At 40.9% G+C, this 24,205-nt stretch overlaps 1 protein-coding gene across 3 annotated transcripts in view; it reads left to right on the top strand.

The window, feature by feature from the left end:
- ttc3 (tetratricopeptide repeat domain 3) overlaps positions 1-24,205 on the top strand; it is a 46,731-nt gene that overhangs the window by 11,422 nt on the left and 11,104 nt on the right. For all 3 annotated transcript variants that reach the window (XM_014137269.2, XM_014137270.2, XM_014137271.2), the window contains exons 13-26: positions 7,239-7,284; positions 7,384-7,483; positions 14,922-14,958; positions 15,697-15,751; positions 17,339-17,429; positions 17,764-17,916; positions 22,448-22,528; positions 22,641-22,750; positions 22,840-22,966; positions 23,080-23,202; positions 23,295-23,396; positions 23,485-23,577; positions 23,661-23,725; positions 23,889-24,025. In XM_014137269.2, coding sequence (XP_013992744.1) covers positions 7,239-7,284; positions 7,384-7,483; positions 14,922-14,958; positions 15,697-15,751; positions 17,339-17,429; positions 17,764-17,916; positions 22,448-22,528; positions 22,641-22,750; positions 22,840-22,966; positions 23,080-23,202; positions 23,295-23,396; positions 23,485-23,577; positions 23,661-23,725; positions 23,889-24,025 — 1,320 coding nt within the window. The remainder of the gene's footprint in view (positions 1-7,238; positions 7,285-7,383; positions 7,484-14,921; positions 14,959-15,696; positions 15,752-17,338; positions 17,430-17,763; positions 17,917-22,447; positions 22,529-22,640; positions 22,751-22,839; positions 22,967-23,079; positions 23,203-23,294; positions 23,397-23,484; positions 23,578-23,660; positions 23,726-23,888; positions 24,026-24,205) is intronic.

The following is a 24,205-nucleotide window of genomic DNA, read 5'->3' on the forward strand; positions in this document are numbered from 1 at the left end:
AGGAATGCACTGCATGCTAAACAAAAGTAGCCTACAATGTAATGCCATTAGTTTGTCATGTATTTCCTTTTCATTGTTCTTGTCTTGGGTAGGTTGGGCTTGTTTTACCAGCTGTTACTTGTTCCCAGCGATGCAAACTAGTCACCTTTTGCCGAAATTCGCTGTTTTGAATCCAAACTAGGTGACCTACGTGAATCGTGTAGATCCGAGTGATGCGCGTTTGTAAACCAGCGCAGCGCGAGACCGAACGATAATGAAGAGGTAGGCGAGAAGCCTGACCACGGAGACGGGTGAGAAGATGAAGCGTACTTCATGAGCTGTAACTGGAAAAATTGGCATTTGGAAAGTGTGGTGGAACAAGTATTGTTGGCATTAAGTATTTTGCTATAGTAGCTGGATTGAATAATCTGTTAGCTAGCCAGAGAGAATTTGAGCAACATTAGCCAATTTAGCTGATCAAATTATTGCGTTTGTCTGAAAATTAGCTAGCTAATAAAGTCAGACAGCTAGCTAACGTTAGTAACCTAACCAATGCGGTATAGTATTAACTGGTATACGACTCCTTGCTGTTGTTCAATGATCATTTTATTTTTATGGCGGTTTTATCGGGGGGGAGGCACTAATGATATCTGGAGTTTTCGCTTTGGCTATTTGTTTCAAGTGTATTAGTCTAAATAAATCTCTTTGCCCAAAATCGTCATCACTCCCATGTCTTAATTGACTTGTTTTGAAATGTTTATTGCTTGCCTACATCTTACTCCCTCTGTTTAACATAACACATATTAATTTTGGTTGCCTATCTGGACGTGAAGTTTGTTCTATAATATAAAATACCCTCTTTGATTTGATCTTAACCTCCCTGGGCAAGGTGGGACGCTTGGTCAACAGCCAGTGGAATCGCGTGGCGCGAAATACAAATACCTCATAAATGCTATAACTTCAATTTCTCAAACATATGACTATTTTACACCATTTTAAAGACAAGACTCTCGTTAACCTGTTAGGGCTAGGGGGCAGCATTTGCACGTCTGGATAAAAAAAACGTACCCGATTTAATCTGGTTACTAATCCTACCCAGTAACTAGAATATGCATATACTTATTATATATGGATAGAAAACACTCTAAAGTTTCTAAAACTGTTTGAATGGTGTCTGTGAGTATAACAGAACTCATTTGGCAGGCAAAACCCTGAGACATTTTCTGACAGGAAGTGGATACCTGATGTGTTGTATTACCTTTAAACCTATCCCATTGAAAAACACAGGGGCTGAGGAATATTTTGGCACTTCCTATTGCTTCCACTAGATGTCACCAGCCTTTACAAAGTGTTTTGAGTCTTCTGGAGGGAGATCTGACTGAACAAGAGCCATGGAACGATGATGTCCCATTAGACACCTGGCGCGCGAGTTCATGTTGGGTACCCTCGTTCCAATACGTTATAAAAGAGTATGCATTCGTCCACCTTGAATATTATTCATGTTCTGGTTAAAAAAGGCCCTAATGATTTATGCTATACAACGTTTGACATGTTTGAACCAACGTAAATATATTTTTTCCCCTCGTTCATGACGAGAAGTCCGGCTGGCTTAGATCATGTGCTAACAAGACGGAGATTTTTGGACATAAATGATGAGCTTTTTTGAACAAAACTACATTCGTTATGGACCTGTGATACCTGGAAGTGACATCTGATGAAGAGAATCAAAGGTAATGGATTATTTACATAGTATTTTCGATTTTAGATCTCCCCAACATGACGTCTAGTCTATCGCAACGTGTATTTTTCTGGGCGCAGTGCTCAGATTATTGCAAAGTGTGATTTCCCAGTAAGGTTATTTTTAAATCTGGCAAGTTGATTGCGTTCAAGAGATGTAAATCTATAATTCTTTAAATGACAATATAATATTTTACCAATGTTTTCTAATTTTAATTATTTAATTTGTGACGCTGACTTGACTGCCGGTTATTGGAGGGAAACGATTTCCTCAACATCAATGCCATAGTAAAATGCTGTTTTTGGATATAAATATGAACTTGATAGAACTAAAAATGCATGCATTGTCTAACATAATGTCCTAGGAGTGTCATCTGATGGAGATTGTAAAAGGTTAGTGCATCATTTTAGCTGGTTTTATGGTTTTGGTTACCCTGTCTTTGAATTGACAAAACATTACACACAACTCTTGTAAATGTACTGTCCTAACATACTCTAAATTTATGCTTTCGCCGTAAAACCTTTTTGAAATCGTAAAACGTGGTTAGATTAAGGAGATGTTTATCTTTCAAAGGGTGTAAAATAGTTGTATGTTTGAAAAATTAGAATTTTGACATTTATTTGGATTCAAATTTGCCGCTCTTGAAATGCACCTGCTGTTGATGGAGTGCACCACGGGTGGCACGCTAGCGTCCCACCTAGCCCATAGAGGTTAATCTAACCACACTGTCCGATTTCAAAAAGGCTTTACAGCGAAAGCAAAACATTAGATTATGTCAGAGTACCCTGGCAAAAATAATCACACAGCCATTTTCAAAGCATGCATATATGTCACAAAAACCAAAACCACAGCTAAATGCAGCACTAACCTTTGATCTTCATCAGATGACACTCCTAGGACATTATGTTATACAATACATGCATGTTTTGTTCAATCAAGTTCATATTTATGTCAAAAACCAGCTTTTTACATTAGCATGTGATGTTCAGAACTAGCATACCCACCGCAAACTTCCGGTGAATTTACTTACTTACTCACGATTAACGTTCACAAAATACATACCAATTATTTTAAGAATTATAGATACAGACTCCTTTATGCAATCGCGGTGTCAGATTTTAAAATGGCTTTTTGGCGAAAGCACATTTTGCAATATTCTGAGTAGATAGCCCGGCCATCACGGCTAGCTAATTTGACACCCACCAAGTTTGGCCCTCAGCAAACTCAGATTTACTATAAGAAAAATTGGATTACCTTTGCTGTTCTTCGTCAGAATGCACTCCCAGGACTTCTACTTCAACAACAAATGTTTTGGTTCGAAATAATCCATTGTTATATCCAAATACCTCCGTTTTTGTTTGTGCGTTCAGGGAACTATCCGAAGGGTGACGTGCGAGCGCATTTCGTGGCAAAAAAATTAAATATTCCATTACCGTACTTCGAAGCATGTCAAACGCTGTTTAAAATCAATTTTTGTGATTTCTCGTAAAATAGCGATAATCTTCCAAAAAGGCGACGTTGTATTCGTTCAGATTGAAAGGAAAAACATGGAGTCCTCTCATGGATGCACACTCCAGTGTCATTGTTCCCTGTCTGACCACTCACAAACTCCTGCTGTTTTTCGCCCAGAGACTGGAGAGACGTCATTCTACTCTCTGGCGCCTTCTGAGAGCCAATGGAAGCCTTAGAAAATGTCACGTTACAGCAGAGATGCTGTATTTTCAATAGAGATGCCACAGAAGGAGAACAAATGGTCAGACAGGGCACTTCCTGTTTGGAATCTTCTCAGGTTTTGGCCTGCCATATGAGTTCTGTTATACTCACAGACACCATTCAAACAGTTTTAGAAACTTTAGTGTTTTCTATCCAAATCTACTAATTATATGCATATTCTCGTTTCTGGGCAAGAGTAGTAACCAGTTTAAATCGGGTATGTTTTTTTTATCCGGCTGTGCAAATACTGCCCCCTAGCCCCAACAGGTTAACCAATACTCCTCATCGTTTTAATGCTTCTGGTATTTTTGTAAATGACATAAGTGATCACTGTGCTATTGCCTGTGGATGGTAATATTCCTAAAATCTCCACGTGATATTACGAAAAGAAACTGGAAGCGGTTTGATATTTAAGATTTTTTTACATGATGTATCTAGCATTGAATGGAAGTAATCCCTGATGTTGAACTAGCCTTTTACTTCCACAATGCATTCTAGGATGTATGCAATAGGCATGCCCCTTTAAAAAAAATCAGGATTAAGGGCAGAGAGAACCCTTGGTTTACTAAGGAAATCATAAGGTGGTTTGGCAGATTGATTGGAAGGCTTTTAAACATCTTCGAAATATGGGTGTGGGTATGATCCGTAAATTGAAAGCAGACCACTACCTGAAATCTACTTCACAAAATTGAAATAATCTATCCAAATTTTGGCAAGTAGTGAAGGGTTTGGAGTGCAAAAAACATGCACAGATTCCCAAACAATTGTTGGTCGATACCGATTGTAACTGAGACAACCTCCATTCTGAAAGCCTTGAATCAGCATTTTTTTAGATGCAGGCAGTTTATTTGAAAAGGTATAATTGAGCCCCCTATGAATTTACCTGACACCCCTGTGCGCTCCTTCACCAGGTTCTCCTTTTCATCCTCCTCCGTTTCAGAAGTGTGTAAAGCCCTGAAAGAAATTGCTAAAAAAAAAAATCCCCTGGCCCTGATGAACTAGACCCCTGCAGACATCATTGCAACCCCTTAACATGTATTTTTAACCTCATGCTTGATGAGGAAATCCCCAAGTTATGGAAATCTGCTTTTGTACTGCCTCTCCTGAAAGGTGGAGATCCTTCGCTACTTGACAACTATTGACCGATATCAAAATTGTCTGTACTGTCAAAGGTACTGGAGTCCTTCGTTAGTAGGCAGCTAAAGGTCTACTTCCAAGAAAACATCTTAAATGGAATGCAATCAGGTTATAGGTCTGGCCACAGCACTGTTTCAGCAACATTGAAGGTTTTAAATGACATCCACTGTGCTCTTGATAAGAAGTTACATTATATCTGTTTTTATTGATTTGTCGAAGGCTTTTGACACCGTGGACCATGCTGTGTTAGTGCAAAGGTTGAAATGTTGTGGAATTACTGGTCATGCTCTAGATTGGTTTATAAATTACCTATCAAATCGTACACAATGTGTAATGGCGGATGGTTGTAAATCCAGAGGTGTGCTCAGGTGTTCCGCAAGGTTCTATTTTGGGCCCACTGTTCATTTTGTATATCAACCACATTGGGGATCTTAATAAAACGGCGGATGTTCATTTTTATGCATATACTGTTCTTTATGCAAGTGGTAGTAGTTTCTTTAGCTTTTGAAAATGCCCAAAGGGCATTTATCATACCACAGAATCTGTTTGATTTAAAGCTGATTCTAAGTTCGGGTAAAACAAAATGCATGGTACTTTCAAATGCCAGGTATGTTACAAATGTCATTGCTACATTGGCTGGACATACTATAGAGCAAGTTAAAGTGTACAAATATTTTGGTGTGTGGGTTGATGATAAGCTGAGCTTCACTGTGCATGTAGAGAACTTGATAAGGAAGCTCAAGCTGAAAATAGGATTTGATTACCGGCATAAGGCTTGTTTTTCTTTGAGGCCAGGAAGGAGCTGGTACGATGTAATTAATGTCGATTTATATATATTATTTATTTATATTTATTTATATATATACTATTTATTTATTAATTTATTTATTAATTTATTATATATATATATATATTATGCAGGCCTCCGCCACTACCCTGAGAGCACTTGATTCAGTGTATCATGCAGCCCTCAGGTTCATTACAAATCAGAAACGTCTAACGCATTGTGATCTCTACAGCGCTGTTGGCTGGTCGTCATTGACCTTGCGTAGGCTTAAAACACTGATTTATAAGGCCATATTGGGTTAAATGTTTTTTTTTTTTTTTTGTCAGGTCAGTAAATAAATATCAATTACAGTCCCATTCTGATTTGCAGCTAACAGTACCAAAAATTAGAACAGGTAATGGTAGAAATAGTTTTAGTTACTTAGCTCCGTGGTCCCGGAATTCTCTCCGGAACATCTTAAAATGTGGTGATCTAGTTTTGTTGGTGGAGTTTAAACACTTGATCGATGTATATATCATAAAGTAATTGTTTTTTTAGGCAAGCTGTTTTTAGTCAAGATGTTTGTTTTTAATGTGAAATGTTTTTGTTGTACTGTATGTGTTTATAGTTTTAATGTTGTGTTAGTGTATGTAAGTTGTTTTGTTTAAACGTTGTTCCCTCTGCTGCTATTGGACCAGGTCTCTCTTGGAAAATAGGTTCTCAATGAGAACCTGTATAAATAAAATGGACGTTTTTGGCTCTAGTGACAAAATGTAAGGAAATTAGAAATCGGGTGGGAGAGAAGAGTATTTCGGCAAGGCCATTTTCTTGCCTGCTGAAATTCTCCCTGCCGTCTAAGTTCCTTAATTTTGTGGCTAGTCAAATACTTTCTGTGGCACACACTACTGGTCAACATGAGCTACCAAAATGATTCTGAAATGTGCCAGGCCTTGCAGCCCCCAAAATAGAAGGGAGAATTCAGCAGGCAAGGAAATGGCCTTGCTGAAATACACCCCCCCCCCCCAATTTGCTTTTGTCAAATACTTTCTACAGAACAAATTTCACGTCAGGATAGGAAACCTTAATTAATGGATGTGTATTAAACCAAGGGAGTAAAATGTAGGCAAGCTATAAACATTTCAGATCAACTACTAGTCAAATAAGACATGGGAGATGAATTTTGGCAGATTTATTTATAGAGTAATACACTTGAAACAAATGGCCAAACTGAAAATTGCAGACATTTGTGCCTCCCCTGCGATCAGAGGACACAAACAAAAAAAAAAAGCATTCTACTAAGATCAGTGAAATGTAGGCTTAACTGACAATGGAGTGAAGAGCAGAAATCGCAAGTTGCAGCAATGAAGATTTGAGTGCGTTCACGGGGGTAGTGGGTTGTTCTTCGGCACAACACCTGTCCTCATGTTATAACGCGACCCTGGCAATCTGACATGTTAACTAACTACTGTTTTCCCTCTACAGTATGTGGTTCGTTTTCAGAATGAGAGAATTAGGTCAAAATGAGACGTTGCTTGTTAAACAAGTGTTCAGGTAGTCTAGCAACATAACATTGGATTGCTTTCTTTAAAAAAAAATTTTTTAGCTGCGAGTTAGGTTTACATTAACCACTTATTTTACAGACTGAGCATGTTTTAATTAGTTAAAATCTGCATTTCCCCCTAGCAGGGATTTTTTTGTTGTTGCCTGTTTCAGTGCGACGCAGTGTCACCTTATTGGGCTCTCACCAGTTTGCATCCCTGTTGGTTCCTCAAAAGCAGTTTTTCCTCAATTGTTCTAAGTTTATAATTGTTTGTTGGAGGTAGTCTGCTTTTGCTAGATCATTGTCTGTATGTATTATCTTTGATTTGATGTTTCTTTTCATGTTTACAAACTATTCATTTCTAGCTGGAAGATCAAATAAAACTGCAGCTAAGAAAGTTTCAAGTAAAAGGTATGTACAGTATTACTCAAGTGTTTACGAACCAATGGCAATCATGCATTTGTTGATCATTTTGAAGTTGTTAACCTGGTGTTTTACTGTGACTTACAGAACAGAGAGTACCACCAGAGACACTACAGAGTCACAACAGACTGCTAAACCCACCAGTAAGGTTGAGCCTTCTGCTAAAAACACTGCTGCTGAGAACAAGGTCAGTTACTCAGACCTGAGCCTCAACTTTCAGTACCCTAATCTATGAATTGCATTCAGGATGACACATTTTGTTCACAACAGTCCTTGTAGAGTACAAATAGGACTTAATCCAAGAGTAGTTTCAACTACAGCAACTGGTGATTGCTTTGTTGTGCACTGATTAATGAGCTGTTTGATAAGCTATAGCATCAACGTCATCTCATGGACATTAATGTTTCTAAAGTCCTGTTGTGAGTAATACTGTTAGGCATGTTATGCAGACCAAATACACTGAACAAATATAAACAGAACATGCATAAATGTTGGTTTCATGAGTTGAAATAAGAGGCCAGAAATTTCCATACGTCTTATTTCTCTCAATTGGTTCACAAATGTTTAAATCCCTGTGAGGGTTTCTCCTTTGCCAAGATATTCCATCCACCTGACAGGTGTGGCATATCAAGAAGTTGATTCAACAGCATGTTCATTACACAGCTGTACCTTGTGTTCGGGACAAAAGACCACTCTAAAATGTGCAGTTTTGTCACACAACACAATGCCACAGATGTCTCTATTTTGAGGAAGAGTACAATTGGTATGCTGACTGCAGGAATGTCCACCAGAGCTGTTAAGAGAATTGAATGTCGTTTTAGAAAATTTGGCAGTACGTCCAACTGGCCTCAACCGCAGACCACGTGTAACCACGCCAGCCCAGGACCTCTACATCTGGCTGCTTCACCTGTGGGATGGCCTGAGACCAGTCACCCGGACAGCTGATGAAACTGCAGAAATTCTTTGGTTGTGCAAACCTAGAAACTGTTAGAAACCGTCTCAGGGAAGCTTAACTGCGTGCTCGTCATCCTCACCAGGGTCTTGACCTGACTGCAGTTCTGCGTCATAAGACTTCAGTGGGCAAATTCTCACCTTGGATGGCCACTGGCACACTAGAGAAGTGTGCTCTTCACAGATGAATCCCAGTTACAACTGTACCGGGCAGATGGCGTCGTGTGGGTGAGCGGTATCCTAACGTCAAAGTTGTGAAGAGTGCTCCATGGTGGGGTTATGGTATTGGCAGGCATAAGCTAACGAACACAATTGCGTTTTATCGATGTCAAATTGAATGCAGAGACACCGTGACTAAATCCTGAGGTCCGTTGTTTCTGTATGATAATGCACTGCCCCATGTCGCACGGCTCTGGACACAATTCCTGGAAGTGGAAAATGTCCCAGTTCTTTCATGGCCTGCATACCCACCAGACATGCAGTGCATTTGGAAAGTATTCAGGCGCCTTCACTTTTTCCACAATTTGTTAGGTTACATATTTCCTCAATATACACAATACCCCATAATGATAAAGCAAAATCGGGTTTAGAATTTTTAGCAAATGTATCAAATAAACTGAAATATAAAATGTACGTAAGTATTAAGACCCTTTACGCAGTACTTTGAAGCATCTTTGGCAGCAATTACAGCCTCGAGTCTTGGGTATGACTCTAAGCTTGGCACACCTGTATTTGGGGAGTATCTCCTGTTCTTCTCTGCTCATCCTCTTAAGCTCTCCGGTTGGATGGGTAGCGTCGCTGCACAGCTATTTCAGAGATGTTCAAGTCCGTGCTCTGGCTGGGCCACTCAAGGACTTTCAGAGACTTGTTTGGAATCCACTCCTGCGTTGTCTCGGCTGTGTGCTTAGGGTTGTTGACCTGTTGGAAGGTGAACCTTCGCCCCAGTCTGAGCACCTACTCCAGAGCGCTCAGGACTTCATCAAGGATCTCTGTACTTTGCTCAATTCATCTTTCCATCAATCCTGACTAGTCTCTCAGTTGCTGCCACTGAAAAACATCCCACAGCATAATGCTGCCACCACCATGCTTCACCTTAGGGATGGTGCCAGGTTTCCTCCAGACGTTAATCTTCCATTCAGGCCAAAGAGTTCAATCTTGGTTTCATCAGTTCAGAGCATCTTGTTGCTCATGGTCAGTCCTTTATTTGCCTGTTGGCAAACTCCAAGCGGGTTGTCATGCACTTTTACTGAGTGGCTCGTCTGGCCAGTCTACCATAAAGGCCTGATTTTAGTGGAGTGGTGCAGAGATGGTTGTCCTTCTGGAAGGTTCTCCCATCTCCACAGAGGAGCTCTGTCAGTGACCATCCGTGTTCTTGGTCACCTCCCTGACCAAGGCCCTTCCCCCGATTGCTCAACTGTTCTTGGGGACCTTCAATGCTGCACACTTTTTTTTTTTTTATGCTTCCCCAGATCTGTGCCTCGACACAATCATGTCTCGGAGCTCTACAGATAATTCCTTTGACCCCATGGCTTGGTTTTTGCTCTGACATGCATTGTCAACTGTGGGACCTTTTATATAGAAAGGTGTGTGTGTGTGCCTTTCCAAATCATGTCCAATCAATTGAATTTTCCACAGCTGGACTCTAAGTTTTAAACACCTCAAGGATGATCAATGGAAACGTGATGCGCCTGAGCTCAATTTCGTGTCTCATAGCAAAGGGTCTGAGTAATTATGTAAATATAGTATTTTATTTTTAACCTCTCTGGGCTAGGTGGGACGCTTGCGTCCCACCTACTCAACAGCCAGTTGAATCCTGTGGCGCGTTATTCAAATCCTTAGATATGCTATTACTTCAATTTTTCAAAAATATGACTATTTTACACCATTTTAAAGATAAGACTCTCGTTAATCTAACCACACTGTCCGATTTCAAAAAGGCTTTACAATGAAAGCAAAACATTAGATTATGTCAGCAGAGTACCAAGCCAGAAATAATCAGACACCCATTTTTCAAGCTAGCATATAATGTCACATAAACCCAAACCACAGCTAAATGTAGCACTAACCTTTGATCATCATCAGATGACAACCCTAGGACATTATGTTATACAATACATACATGCATGTTTTGTTCAATCAAGTTCATATTTGTATCAAAAACCAGCTTCTTACATTAGCATGTGACTAGCATTCCCACCGAACACTGCCGGTGAATTTACTAAATTACTCACGATAAACGTTCACAAAAAGCATAAATTATTTTAAGAATTATAGATACAGAACTCCTCTATGCACTCGATATGTCCGATTTTAAAATAGCTTTTTGGTGAAAGCACATTTTGCAATATTCTCAGTAGCCCGGCATCACAGGGCTAGCTATTTAGACACCCAGCAGGTTTAGCACTCATCAAAGTCAGATTTACTATAAGAAAAATGTTCTTACCTTTGTTGTCTTCGTCAGAATGCACTCCCAGGACTTCTACTTCAATAACATGTTGGTTTGGTCCAAAATAATCCATCGTTATATCCAAACAGCGGCGTTTTGTTCGTGCGTTCTAGACACTATCCTAAAGGCTAAATCAGGGTTACGAGCATGGCGCAATTTGTGACAAAAGAATTCTAAATATTCCATTACCGTACTTCGAAGCATGTCAACCGCTGTTTAAAATCAATTTTTATGCAATTTTTCTCATAAAAAAAAGCGATAATATTCCGACCGGGAATCTGCGTTTAGATAAACAGACAAAGGAAAACAAAGCATTCGGTCGAAGCGGGCACGTGCCTAAGCCCATAGTACTCTGAGTGGCCACTCGCCAGAAGCGATAGTGTTTCAGCCAGAGCCTGCCTCGATATCGTTCATCGTTTTCCCGGGCTCTGAGACCCTATGGAAGACGTAGGAAGTGTCACGTTATTGCACAGATCCTGAGTCTTGAATAAAAAGAGCCAAGATGAAACACTACTTCTCAGACAGGCCACTTCCTGCTTGAAATCTTCTCAGGTTTTGGCCTGCCATAGGAGTTCTGTTATACACACAGACACCATTCAAACAGTTTTAGAAGCTTTAGGGTGTTTTCTATCCAAAGCCAATAATTATATGCATATTCTAGTTACTGGGCAGGAGTAGTAACCAGATTAAATCGGGTACTTTTTTTATCCAGCCGTGTCAATACTGCCCCCTATCCCCAACAGGTTAAACCTGTTTTCGCTTTGTTGTTATGGGGGGTGTGTAGAAGAGAAATTCTAATTTAATCAATTTTAGAATAAGGCTGTAACGTGACTAAATGGGTCTGAATACTGACTGCACGGTCACCCATTGAGCAAGTTTGGGATGCTCTGGATCGCCGTGTTCCAGTTCACGCCAATATCCAGCAGTTTTGCACAGCCATTGAAGAGGAGTGGGACAACATTCCACAGGTCAAAATCTACAGCCTGATCAACTCTATGCAAAAGATGTCGTGCTGCAAGAGGCAAATGGTGGCCACCAGATACTGACTGGTTTCCTGATCCATGCCCCTACCTTTTTTTTTTAAGCTGTGACAAACTGATTTCATACCAGTATTCTCAGTCATATGAAATCCATATATAAAGGGAACACTAAAATAACACATCCTAGATCTGAATGAAATAATCTTATTAAATACTTTTTTCTTTACATAGTTGAATGTGCTGACAACAAAATCACACAAAAATAATCAATGGAAATCCAATTTATCAACCCATGGAGGTCTGGATTTGGAGTCTCACTCAAAATTAAAGCGGAAAACCACACTACAGGCTGATCCAATTTTGATGTAATGTCCTTAAAACAAGTCAAAATGAGGCTCAGTAGTGTGTGTGTGTGTGGCCTCCACGTGCCTGTATGACCTCCCTACAATGCCTGGGCATGCTCCTGATGAGGTGGCGGATGGTCTCCTGAGGGATCTCCTCCCAGACCTTGACTAAAGCATCTGCCAACTCCTGGACAGTCTGTGGTGCAACGTGGCGTTGGTGGATGGAGCGAGACATGATGTGCTCAATTGGATTCAGGTCTGGGGAATGGGCGGGCCAGTCCATAGCATCAATGCCTTCCTCTTGCAGGAACTGCTGACACACTCCAGCCACATGAGGTCTAGCATTGTCTTGCATTAGGAGGAACCCAGGGCCAACCGCACCAGCATATGGTCTCACAAGGGGTCTGAGGATCTCATCTCGGTACCTAATGCTAGTCAGGCTACCTCTGGCGAGCACATGGAGGGCTGAGCGGCCCCCCAAAGAAATGCCACCCCACACCATGACTGACCCACCGCCAAACCAGTCATGCTGGAAGATGTTGCAGGCAGCAGAACGTTCTCCACGGCGTCTCCAGACTCTGTCACGTGCTCAGTGTGAACCTGTTTTCATCTGTGAAGAGCACAGGGCGCCAGTGGCGAATTTGCCAATCTTGGTGTTCTCTGGCAAATGCCAAACGTCCTGCACGGTGTTGGGCTGTAAGCACAACCTCCACCTGTGGACGTTGGGCCCTCATACCACCCTCATGGAGTCTGTTTCTGACCGTTTGAGCATGCACATTTGTGGCCTGCTGGAGGTCATTTTGCAGTGCTCTGGCAGTGCTCCTGCTGCTCCTCCTTGCACAAAGGCGGAGGTAGCGTCCTGCTGCTGGGTTGTTGCCCTCCTACGGCCTCCTCCACGTCTCCTGATGTACTGGCCTGTCTCCTGGTAGCACCTCCATGCTCTGGACACTACGCTGACAGACACAGCAAACCTTCTTAACCACAGCTCGCATTGATGTGCCATCCTGGATGAGCTGCACTACCTGAGCCACTTGTGTGGGTTGTAGACTCCGTCTCATGCTACCACTAGAGTGAAAGCACCGCCAGCATTCAAAAGTGACCAAAACATCAGCCAGGAAGCATAGGAACTGAGAAGTGGTCTGTGGTCACCACCTGCAGAACCACTCCTTTATTGGGGGGTGTCTTGCTAATTGCCTATTTTCACCTGTTGTCTATTCCATTTGCACAACAGCATGTGAAATTTGTCAATCAGTGTTGCTTCCTAAGTGGACAGTTTGATTTCACAGAAGTGTGATTGACTTGGAGTTACATTGTGGTGTTTAACTTCTTGGGGCTATGTGGGACGCTAGCGTGCCACCCGTGGTGCACCCTATCAACAGCAGGTGCATTTCAAGAGCGGCAAATTTGAAACCAAATAAATGTCAAAATTTTAATTTTTCAAACATACAACTATCTTACACCCTTTGAAAGATAAACATCTCCTTAATCTAACCACGTTGTCCGATTTCAAAAAGGTTTTACGGCGAAAGCATAAAGTCAGATTATGTTAGGAGAGTACATTGACAATAGCTGTGTGTAATGTTTTGTCAATTCAAAGCCAGGCGTCACCAAAACCATAAAACCAGCTAAAATGATGCACTAACCTTTTACAATCTCCATCAGATGACACTCCTAGGACATTATGTTAGACAATGCATGCATTTTTAGTTCTATCAAGTTCATATTTATATCCAAAAACAGCGTTTTACTATGGCATTGATGTTGAGGAAATCGTTTCCCTCCAATAACCGGCAGTCAAGTCAGCACCACAAATTAAATAATTAAAATTAGAAAACATTGGTAAAATATTATATTGTCATTTAAAGAATTATAGATTTACATCTCTTGAACGCATTCAACTTGCCAGATTTAAAAATAACCTTACTGGGAAATCACACTTTGCAATAATCTGAGCACTGCGCCCAGAAAAATATGCTTTGCTATACAGACAAACGGCCATGTTGGAGAGATCGAAAATACTATGTAAATAATCCATTACCTTTGATTCTCTTCATCAGATGTCACTTCCAGGAATCCCAGGTCCATAACGAATGTAGTTTTGTTCAAAAAAGCTCATTTATATCCAAAAAGCTCCGTGTTGTTAGCACATGATCTAAGCCCGCCGGACTTCTCGTCATGAACGAGGGGAAAAAATATATTTACGTTCGTTCAAACATGTCAAACGTTGTATAGCATAAATCATTAGTGCCTTTTTTAACCAGAACATGAATAATATTCAAGGTGGACGAATGCATTCTCTTTTATAACGTATTGGAACGAGGGTACCCAACATGAACTCGCGCGCCAGAGTCTAATCGGCCATCACCGTTCCATGGCTCTTGTTCGGTCAGATCTCATAGTAGATTCAAAACACTTTGTAAAGGCTGGTGACATCTAGTGGAAGCAATAGGAAGTGCCAAAACATTAATCAACCCCTGTGTGTTTCAATGGCATAGGCTTAAAGGTAATTCAACACATCAGGTATCCACTTCCTGTCAGAAAATGTCTCAGGGTTTTGCCTGCCAAATGAGTTCTGTTATACTCACAGACACCATTCAAACAGTTTTAGAAACTTTAGGGTGTTTTCTATCCATATATAATAAGTATATGCATATTCTAGTTACTGGGTAGGATTAGTAACCAGATTAAATCGGGTACGTTTTTTTTATCCAGCTGTGAAAATACTGCCCCCTAGCCCCAACAGGTTAAGTGTTCCCTTTATTTTTTTGAGCAGTGTATATGAACTAACTCAAACGGAAATTGTTGCAGCTTGCGTTTTTCAGTAACTTTTTTTCTTCAGTGTTCGTCAACCCTAATGTTTTAGTTATTGTTTATTTCTGATGTTTTTCATGTCACTGAACACAGGGCTTGGAAGTCAAGGTGGAAAGCCAGACACAACCAGGTAGGATGTTTTTGGCTACTATTTCTGTTTTGCTAGAAATGAAGTCTTATGTTTGGGTTGATATGCACCGAACAAATAAACTCAATGTTATGTGCTGGTCCCATTTTTCATAAACTGAAAAAGATCCCAGAAATGTTCTGTATGCACAATTATTATTTCTCAATTTGTGCTCATTTTGTTTTAATGCCTGTTAGTGAGCATCTTATCCTTTGTCAGGATAATCCATCTACCTGAAAGGTGTGGCAAATCAAGAAGTTGATTTAAATATTACCATTACACAGGTGTCTGGGCACAAAGTGCGGGGCGGGGTGTACCTCTGTCTGTACCAAAGCCATTTTGTGGGGAAAATCATTGATTGGCTGGGGCTGCTCCCCTGCCCAGTCATGTGAAATCCATAGATTAGGGCCTAATGAGTTTCTTTCAGTTGACTGATTTCCTTATGAACTGTAACTGTATTTTTGTTCAGTATAAATGGAAGCAAATATAGTTTGGCTTTTTAGTTTGTGTTAAATACAATGTAGATTTTTAGGTTCCACGAGATGCTTTTGATACGAGTCAGCTGCTTATGTCAATACCTAACAAGTTCAGCCTATCATAACCTTCTGGTTGTTTTGACTTCCTTGAGCTGTCTCTTTAAGAACACAGGCTGCCACTTTCTTTGCCAAGTTGCTGTTTTTTCACTGGGAGCCTTGTGTTGTCTGAGTTTTCAGAAGCTAACCCTTTTCTCCTTGTTGAAAGGTGCAGGAAGAGCACATTCGGTGGATAATACCAAGGTGCCTAAAGAGATGAAAGTGTGAGTTTTATGTTCGATTTGTCTTCTGGATTTGTAATACATTAGGCTTACCTCACTACCAGACCAAAAGACCAGGTCTGCTGTTTAGTGGGGAAGAACGACTTTTAAAGCAGTATATTGACCTCAAACGGGCATTACTAGTGTGGTAAAGTTGATGTGTATGTGAACAGTAGGGTGTTGCACGGTATACCTAAACTTCAGTACTTTTTCGATACTAGAACATGAATTGTTCGGTACTAGATTGTTACTTTCGGTTCATCTGTCAAATGTTTCATGTCATCTACTGATTGAGATCTTTTTAATGTAAAGACACAGCTTAATCGTTTTATGTAGTTGAAAGCAATGTGTTAGAAGCCTAAATAACCAACCTATAAAGTAAAATGCACCATTTATGGCCAGCTATGTAAACGCTAACATTGATTTTTATCCTGCAGTAGATGTCGTTCAATTGGTTAATATTCATTTTTTTCCCCTAATGCCTCTTACGGTAAAGATTTTCCATTACATGCTAGAACACTTTAAAATGCAAGATGATAGCCTACAAAGCTAGAAGCTACCGGTAACTTTCTTTGCTGCCTTACAGCTGCAGCTAACATACTATCAAACAAGGTACTGAATTTATGTGAACCATAATGCAAATTATTTCAGATTTTCAAAGCTGATTGTCACTATTTATTCAATTCGTCTTATCTTTGCTCAAACCTCGAACTGACCGTGTGTGAATGATCACATGGTTCTTAAAGAGAGCGCACACTTTTATTAAAGATGGCTTCTTCCATGTAAAGGTTGTTGATCAGTATAATATAAGTCCCAAATGGAAGGGATGCACATTGTTTTTCATCTGTAGGCCCATGAAATCAGCCAAAACAAGCTCTAACTCAATGCATGCGCACACCTATTTAATATGCTTTCAACTGTATTGTGAATAGGCCTCGGCTACTTAATTTTCCCAGTTTATCAGTTGAGATTCGCCATTCAAATGATTAGTTATGTAGTTTGGTTAAAAAAAGTCATTTGATTCATTAATGCATGTGTTGAATAATGTAACTTTTAATGATATTGAACTCAAAAGATATGTCTGGGTCAAGTGCCATTCTATGACTACGGCTCATAATATGCCTTTTTTTTGCCTTGGAATCGTGATACCAAACCTAAAATTCTGGTTTCATGACCACACTAATGAACAGTATGATGGCAAATTTAAGCTTTTTGGTCCACCCAAACAGTGGAAAAATAATTTAGGCTTTATCGGAAGCAATGGATATTTTCTGCTTTATTGAATGCTACCAAGAATCTGAATCTGTTCTTTTAAAATTGTGTATAGGAAAAGCACATACGACGCACCTTTGTTTGCAAGTATGTACTTTCTTGCTAACTTGATTAATGCTTGACAGTGCTTGTCGAATCATGTGGCACGCCTACAGCTCTGTGCACACCCTTGCATACTTGGGTGATTTCCTGTTTTTGGTCTGCCTCAAGTAACACTGGAGATATTCAGTTAAGTTTTTGTAGTGTGCAATTGACTACAGTAGGCTACTCAGAAGTTGGCATTGTCAACACCTAAAAGTGATCTGTTTTTCTTTTCAGTGAAATGGCTGATAAAAATAGCAGCAAACCGGAGCCCTGCGCTACAGAGAAAACAAAAGGGAAGAACAGAAACCAGCAGTCAAAGGAAAAGGTAGACCGCAATGTGACAATGACCTCATCTTACAAGTCAAACAGGTTTTCACAACGCTGGATGCTTTTCCTTCCTTGTATTTCTTGCCATAACTTTACATTACTAATGGCATGCATCTCATTATCAAAATGTACTGTGGCCTCCTGTGAGTTTAACCCACCACCTCCCTGGCGCTGAAACATAGTTAGTATATTCATCCCATAATCGTTTTTACCACAAAGAACACGTCAGCTAGGATGATGCATGATCTCCTGAAGCAGTTTTCACACGCAAAGTTTTTTTCTAAACCAACTTGTGTGTTATTAGTGACTCACTGATAACCCTTCCCACTCAGGCGGTATCCGGCAGCTCCAGAGACCCTAGTGTGCGGGATGCACTGATGTCAGCTGTGCAGGATGCCCACATGGCCCTGGCTGACCAGCGATGCCGCAACGCAGAGCAGGCCTTCTCCCAGGCCCTCAGCATCCTGGCGACCAGCACACCAAAGGTACAGCACAGAACAGTTCCTCTCACAATCAGCCCTCAGTGACACTATTAGAGGTGGTAGAGTTGGGCAACTTCAGCTCAAATTGTACTCCACTTCATCCAGTTCTCTAACCTGTGAAACAACTTTCTATCAAATTCCCAAAATGAGATCATCCTCAGGGCTGTGTTCAGTATGAAAAAACGTAGTGATATGTTTAATTAATCGCAAACGGTGGTGGTCTGAGCGTTCAGTTGAAATGCGTGGAGGGGTTGTACGTTCAAAATGCAGGGATGGGGCTGGAGAAATGTAACCACTCTAAAATTCATAGACAGAGCTATGGGTGCAAATAATGACCATCCAAGATATCAACATTATAAACGCTTGCAATAAAAGAAACGTGCCTTTTTCAGGACCCTGTCTTTCAAAGATAATTTGTAAAAATCCAAACAACTTCACAGATCTTCATTGTAAAGGGGTTAAACACTGTTTCCCATGCTTGTTCAATGAACCATAAACAATTGCTGAATATGCACCTGTGGAACGGTCGTTAAGACACTAGCAGCTTACAGACGGTAGGCAATTAAGGTCACAGTTATGAAAACTTAGGACAGTAAAGAGGCCTTTCTACTGACTCTGGAAAAACACCAAAAGAAAGATGCCCAGGGTCCCTGCTCATCTGCGTGAACGTGCCTTAGGCATGCTGCAAGGAGGCAAGAGGACTGCAGATGTTGCCAGGGCAATAAATTGCAATGTCCGTACTGTGAGACGCCTAAGACGGCGCTACAGGGAGACAGGACAGACAGTCGAGAGAGCCTAACTTCTTGTTAATCTAGCCACCGTGTCAGATTTCAAAAAGGCTTTACGGCGAAGGCAAACCATGCTATTATCTGAGGACAGCACCCCATCAAACAAACACATGACAATCCTAATTCAACCCGCCAGATGCGACAACTCAGAAATAATGATGTAATTCATGCCTTACCTTTGAAGATCTTCTGTTGGCACTCCAATATATCCCATAAACATCATAAATGATTCTTTTGTTCAATAAATTCCGTCGTTATATCTCAAATGTCCATTTATTTGGCGTGTTTTATTCAGAAAAACACCGGTTCCAACTCGCGCAACATGACTACAAAATCTGTAATAAGTTACCTGTAATCTTGATCCAAACATTTCAAACAACTTTCCTATTACAACTTGAGGTATTTTTTTTAACGTAAATAATTGTTAAAATTTAAGACGGGATAAACTGTTTGATACAGGACAAAAGCAAAGTGGAGTGAGCTTTCAGGTCGCGTGCCCCAACCACAACAGTACACTAGACTCGACCCTCGTTCTGAACAGCCATACTTCTTCATTACTCAAAAGACAAACATCAACCAATTTCTAGACTTTTGACATCCAGTGGAAGCGATAGGAACTGCAAGCAAGTGCCTTAGATCCACATAGAAAACCCATTGTAAACACTGTCACCTCAAAAAAAAAAAAAAAATAATCCTGGATGGTTTGTCCTTGGTGTCACCTGCCAAATAAGTTCTGTTATACTCAGACATAATTTGAACAGTTATTTTTTTTTTAGAAACTTTAGTTTTCTATCCAAATCTACCAATTATGCATATCCTAGCTTCTGGGCCTGAGTAGCAGGCAGTTTACTTTGGGAACGCTTCTCATCCAAAATTCGAATGCTGCCCCCTATCCTAAAAGTTTTTTTTGGAAATGTCGTTCAGTACAAACTGTTACACAACATAGTAAATGTTCAATCAAACTGAGTGCACACCAGGTGATGTGCAGCGTACAGAAGATGCTTTTGGTTATGTAGTGTATGTGGACACCTGCTTGTTTAACAGCTCATTCCATGCTCCTGGGGCTTTCTATCATTCAGCCACAAGCATTTAGTGAGGTCGGGCACTGATGTTGGGCGAGTGGGCCTGGCTCTCAGTCGGTGTTCCAATTCATCCCAATGGGGTTGAGGTCAGGGCTCTGTGCAGGCCAGTCAAGTTCTTCCACACCGATCTAGACAAACCATTTCTGTATGGACCTTGCTTTGTGCACAGGGGCATTGTCATGCTGAAGCAGGAAAGGGCCTTCCCCAAACTGTTGTCACATCTAGAATGTCATTGTATGCTGTAGCATTAAGATTTCACTTCACTGGAATTAAGGGGACTAGCCCGAACCATGAAAAACAGCCCCAGACCATTGGCATCCACCAAACCCAGATTTGTCCGTCAGACTGCCAATGGTGACGTGTGGTAATTCACTCCAGAGAACACGTTTCCACTGCTCCAGTGTCCAATGCTGGCGAGCTTTACATCACTCCAGCCAACACTTGGCATTGCACGTGGTGATCTTAGGCTTGTGTGCGGCTGCTCGGCCATGGAAACCCATGAATTTTCCAGGCAAACCATTCTTGTGCTGATGTTGCTTCCAGAGGCAGTTTGGAACTTAGTACTTTGTTTAAGCACCTTTTGCTGCGATTACAGTCTAAGTCTTCCTGGGTGAGACACTACAAGCTTGGCACACCTGTATTTGGGGAGGTTCTCTGCAGATATTCAAGTTGGATGGGGAGTGTCGCTGCACAGCTATTTTCAGGTCTCTCCAGAGATGTTTGATTGGGTTCAAGTGCGGGCTTTGGCTGGGCCACTCAAGGACATTCAGAGACTTGTCCCAATGCCACTCCTCTGTTTTCTTGGCTGTGTGCTTAGGGTTGTTGTCCTGTTGGAAGGTCAACCTTCGCCCCAGTCTGAGGTCCTGAGTGCTCTGGAGAAAGTTCATGAAGGATCTCTGTATTTTGCTCCATTCATCTTTCCCTTGATCCTGACTAGTCTCCCAGTCCTTGCCACTGAAAAACATCCCCACATCATGATGCTGCCACCACCATGCTTCACCGTAGGGATGGTGCCATGTTACCTTCAGATGTGATGCTTGGCATTCAGGCCACAGAGTTCAATCTTGGCTTCATCAGACCAGAGTTTTGTTTCTAATGGTCAGTCTTTAGGTACTTTTTGGCAAACTCCAAGCGGGCTGTCATGTGTCTTTTACTGAAGACGGGCATATCTGTCTGGCCACTCCACCATAAAGGCCTGATTTGGTGGAGTGCTGCAAAGATGGTTGTCCTTCTGGAAGGTTCTCTCTCCACAGAGGAACTCTGGAGCTCTCAGTCACTGTTGATTTCTTGGTCACCTCCCTGACCAAGGCCCTTCTCCCCCGATTGCTCAGTTTTTTTGGCAGGGCGATCAGCTCTAGGAAGAGTCTTTGGTGTTTCCAAATTTCTTCCATTTAAGAATGGTGGCCGCTGTGTTCTTGGACTTTCAATGCTGCAGAAATGTTTTGGTACCCTTCCCCAGATCTGTGCCTTGACACAATCTTGTCTCGGAGCTCTACTGCCAATTCCTTCGACCTCATGGCTTGGATTTTGCTTGACAAGCACTGTCAATTTTTTTTATTTTAATTTTATTTTTTTAAGATACAGGTGGGTGTTTGCCTTTCCAAATGTTTAATCAGTTGAATTAACCACGGGTGGACTCCCAAGTTGTAGAAACGTCTCAAAGATGATCAATGTAAACAGGATGCACATCCACTCAATTGAGTCTCATAGCAAAGGATCGGAATACTTAAATGTAATATATATTTAAGGTTTTATTTATTTTTACACATTTGTAAACCGGTTTTTGCTTTGTCATTGTGGAGTAATGTGTGTAGATTGAGATTTTTATTAGATCCTTTTTAGAAGAAGGCTAACGCAACAAAGGGGAAGGGGTCTGAATACTTTCCGAATGCACTGTATATGGGGTGTGCATTAGGAAGGGTGCTGCATAACCGGAAACGGGTGTATTCGTTACAAACTGTATAAGAAGCAAACGTAGCGAAACAAGAGTTTCTTTTGTCCTTTTGCTTCTTTTAAGACACTTTTTCAATGTAACCAGCAGAATGAATACATCACTGGGCTTTGTTTTAGAGAACATTGCTTGACCTTGTTCAGATGTGGAGGTGAAGCCATGGTGAGTTCTCAAAAGTACAAAGCAGATTTTTATCTTTCCCCACAACCAAGTCTTGACAATTTAGACGGCTAACCAACGCATTTTAACTAGCTAGCATGTTTGCCCGGTCAATTGCAAGTGCTGGTATTGTGAAGTGGACATGTCTAGAATCATCAACGGCTCAGCTGCGTAGTGGTAGGCCACACAAGCTCACAGAACGGGACTGCTGAAGTGTGTAGCGTGTAAAAAATCGTCTGTCCTCGATTGGAGTGGTATAAAGCTCGCCACCATTGGACTTTGTCGTGATGAATTACGCTTCACCATCTGGCAGTCCGATGGACAAATCTGGGTTTGGCGGATGCCAGGAGACCCGTACCTGCACCAATGCATAATACCATTAAGTTTGGTGGAGGAATAATGGTCTGGGGTTGTTTTTTTCCCCCATGGTTCGGGCTAAGGCCCCTTAGTTTCAATGAAGGGAAGTGTTAACGCTATAGCACACTGACATTCTAGACGATTCTGTGTTTGCAACAGTTTGAGGAAGGCCCCTTTAATTTTTTTTTTCTCCCCAGGAACTTGGCCTCTGTGCTCTTGACCAAGTTGTACTGATTTATGGCCATGCCTCAGCTCTGATAGAGATTGGTCAACCAGAGGTAAGAAACAAGAAGCTACAAAGGGAGGCTAACATTACTGTTTTTGATATGATCTGCAAATCACATTTGCCCTCCATCCAGGCTTTGTACTAATGGGTTTTTTCCTATTTAGGAACTTGCTGAAGCTCAAAAAGACTTTGAAAAGATCAAACATTTTGAAGAGAGGAAGTTTCAGTGTCTGGTTTTTTATGGCATTGGAAAGGCATATCAGAAGGAGAACCGGTAGATACAAATGGAATAATACTTATAGATCATGCTGAAATTAGCTGCACATCACTGGGTAAACTGATGTTTTTTCTCCACCCTTGTAGATTTCCACTTGCTCTGGAACAGTTTTCTGATTCTATGCAAATGGTTAAGAAAAAGATAACGCCTGGTAAACTGACCTGGCCCACTACTAAAGTTATTGTTGAGGAAAGTAAGCTGGACTATTTCAAGGTATGTTTTCATCAATCTCACTTGGGTTTGGGTCAACTCAACTGTTTAAATGAGACAGGAAATGTCATTGCTTGCTGTAATTTAGATTTTGTTTTATTTTAAACCCAAACCAGGAGCTGCTAGAGGAATCCATAGAGATGTGCAAATTTCCACCTAAACCAGATGCCATTTGTCGGCATCAGAATTGCCACGGACATTCCAAAATAGAAATCTACTTCACAGATCCAGATTTTAAGGTTAAAGGCAAATGTGTTCAACCTAAATTTCCTCCATGAAAGTCAGACCTAACATGTTCACTAAGCACTCAAACTGCTGTCTTTACTCATAGGGTTTCATTCGGCTGGTTTGCTGCCAAAGCTGCGAAGTGGAGTACCATATCAACTGTTGGAAGAAGTTGAAAGCAACAGCATTCTCTGATAAGAATGAAAAGGTAACATCTATTTACAACGGTCAAGTGCACACCCATTTTATTTTGTTACTCTTTCCTCTGGTATACTCATGCCTGTTTTTACCCACAGGATTTCCTGCAGGGAATGTGTTTTACTCCAGACTGTGGGGGTAGAATCTGTCATATTAAAATCTATGGTTCAACAGGGCTTGTCAAATGTGAGGTAAGGAATTTCTCAAGTTGTTGCGTTATTAAGTCATTGCAAATTTGGAGAACACGCTAATGAATGTGTTATTCTGTCTTTAGTTTGAAGCAGCTATTGACAAACCTATGGGTAAAGCAACATTGAGAGTAAATCAGAAATGTACAAGGTGAGATTAAGTTTCTCTTAATGTCCATACCCAACTAATTTTGACTGCCCACTGAATACACAACACAATTTGTATGTCAAGCACATCTTTAACCAAGGCAGTACTATTACACAATCACAATTGTTTCTGTATGTTTTCAATGTTTTGTTATTTTGCTTGCCAGTCTCAAGAAGTTGAAATCCAAAGAGGATCGTAAACTTAGGCGGAAGCAACATAGGCAAGATGCTTCTCTGTCTACGCAAGCCAAGAATGATCAAATACCTTTGGAGAACGGGGAAACCATTGTCATAGAACAGAAGGGTACAGACATCTTACATGTATTATATTCCACCGGATGTACGTTCAACATTTTCCTTTCTAAAGGAACCTGTTTCAATGATCTCACCCTTAAAGAATGTAAAGATGTGACTACACTGAACAAATATAAACGCAGCAGGTGAAGTTTCAAGGGCTGAAGTAAAAGATCCCAGGAATGTTCCA

The sequence above is a fragment of the Salmo salar genome, chromosome ssa13 (assembly GCF_905237065.1).
Source record: "Salmo salar chromosome ssa13, Ssal_v3.1, whole genome shotgun sequence".
Classification (NCBI taxonomy): Eukaryota; Metazoa; Chordata; class Actinopteri; order Salmoniformes; family Salmonidae; genus Salmo; species Salmo salar.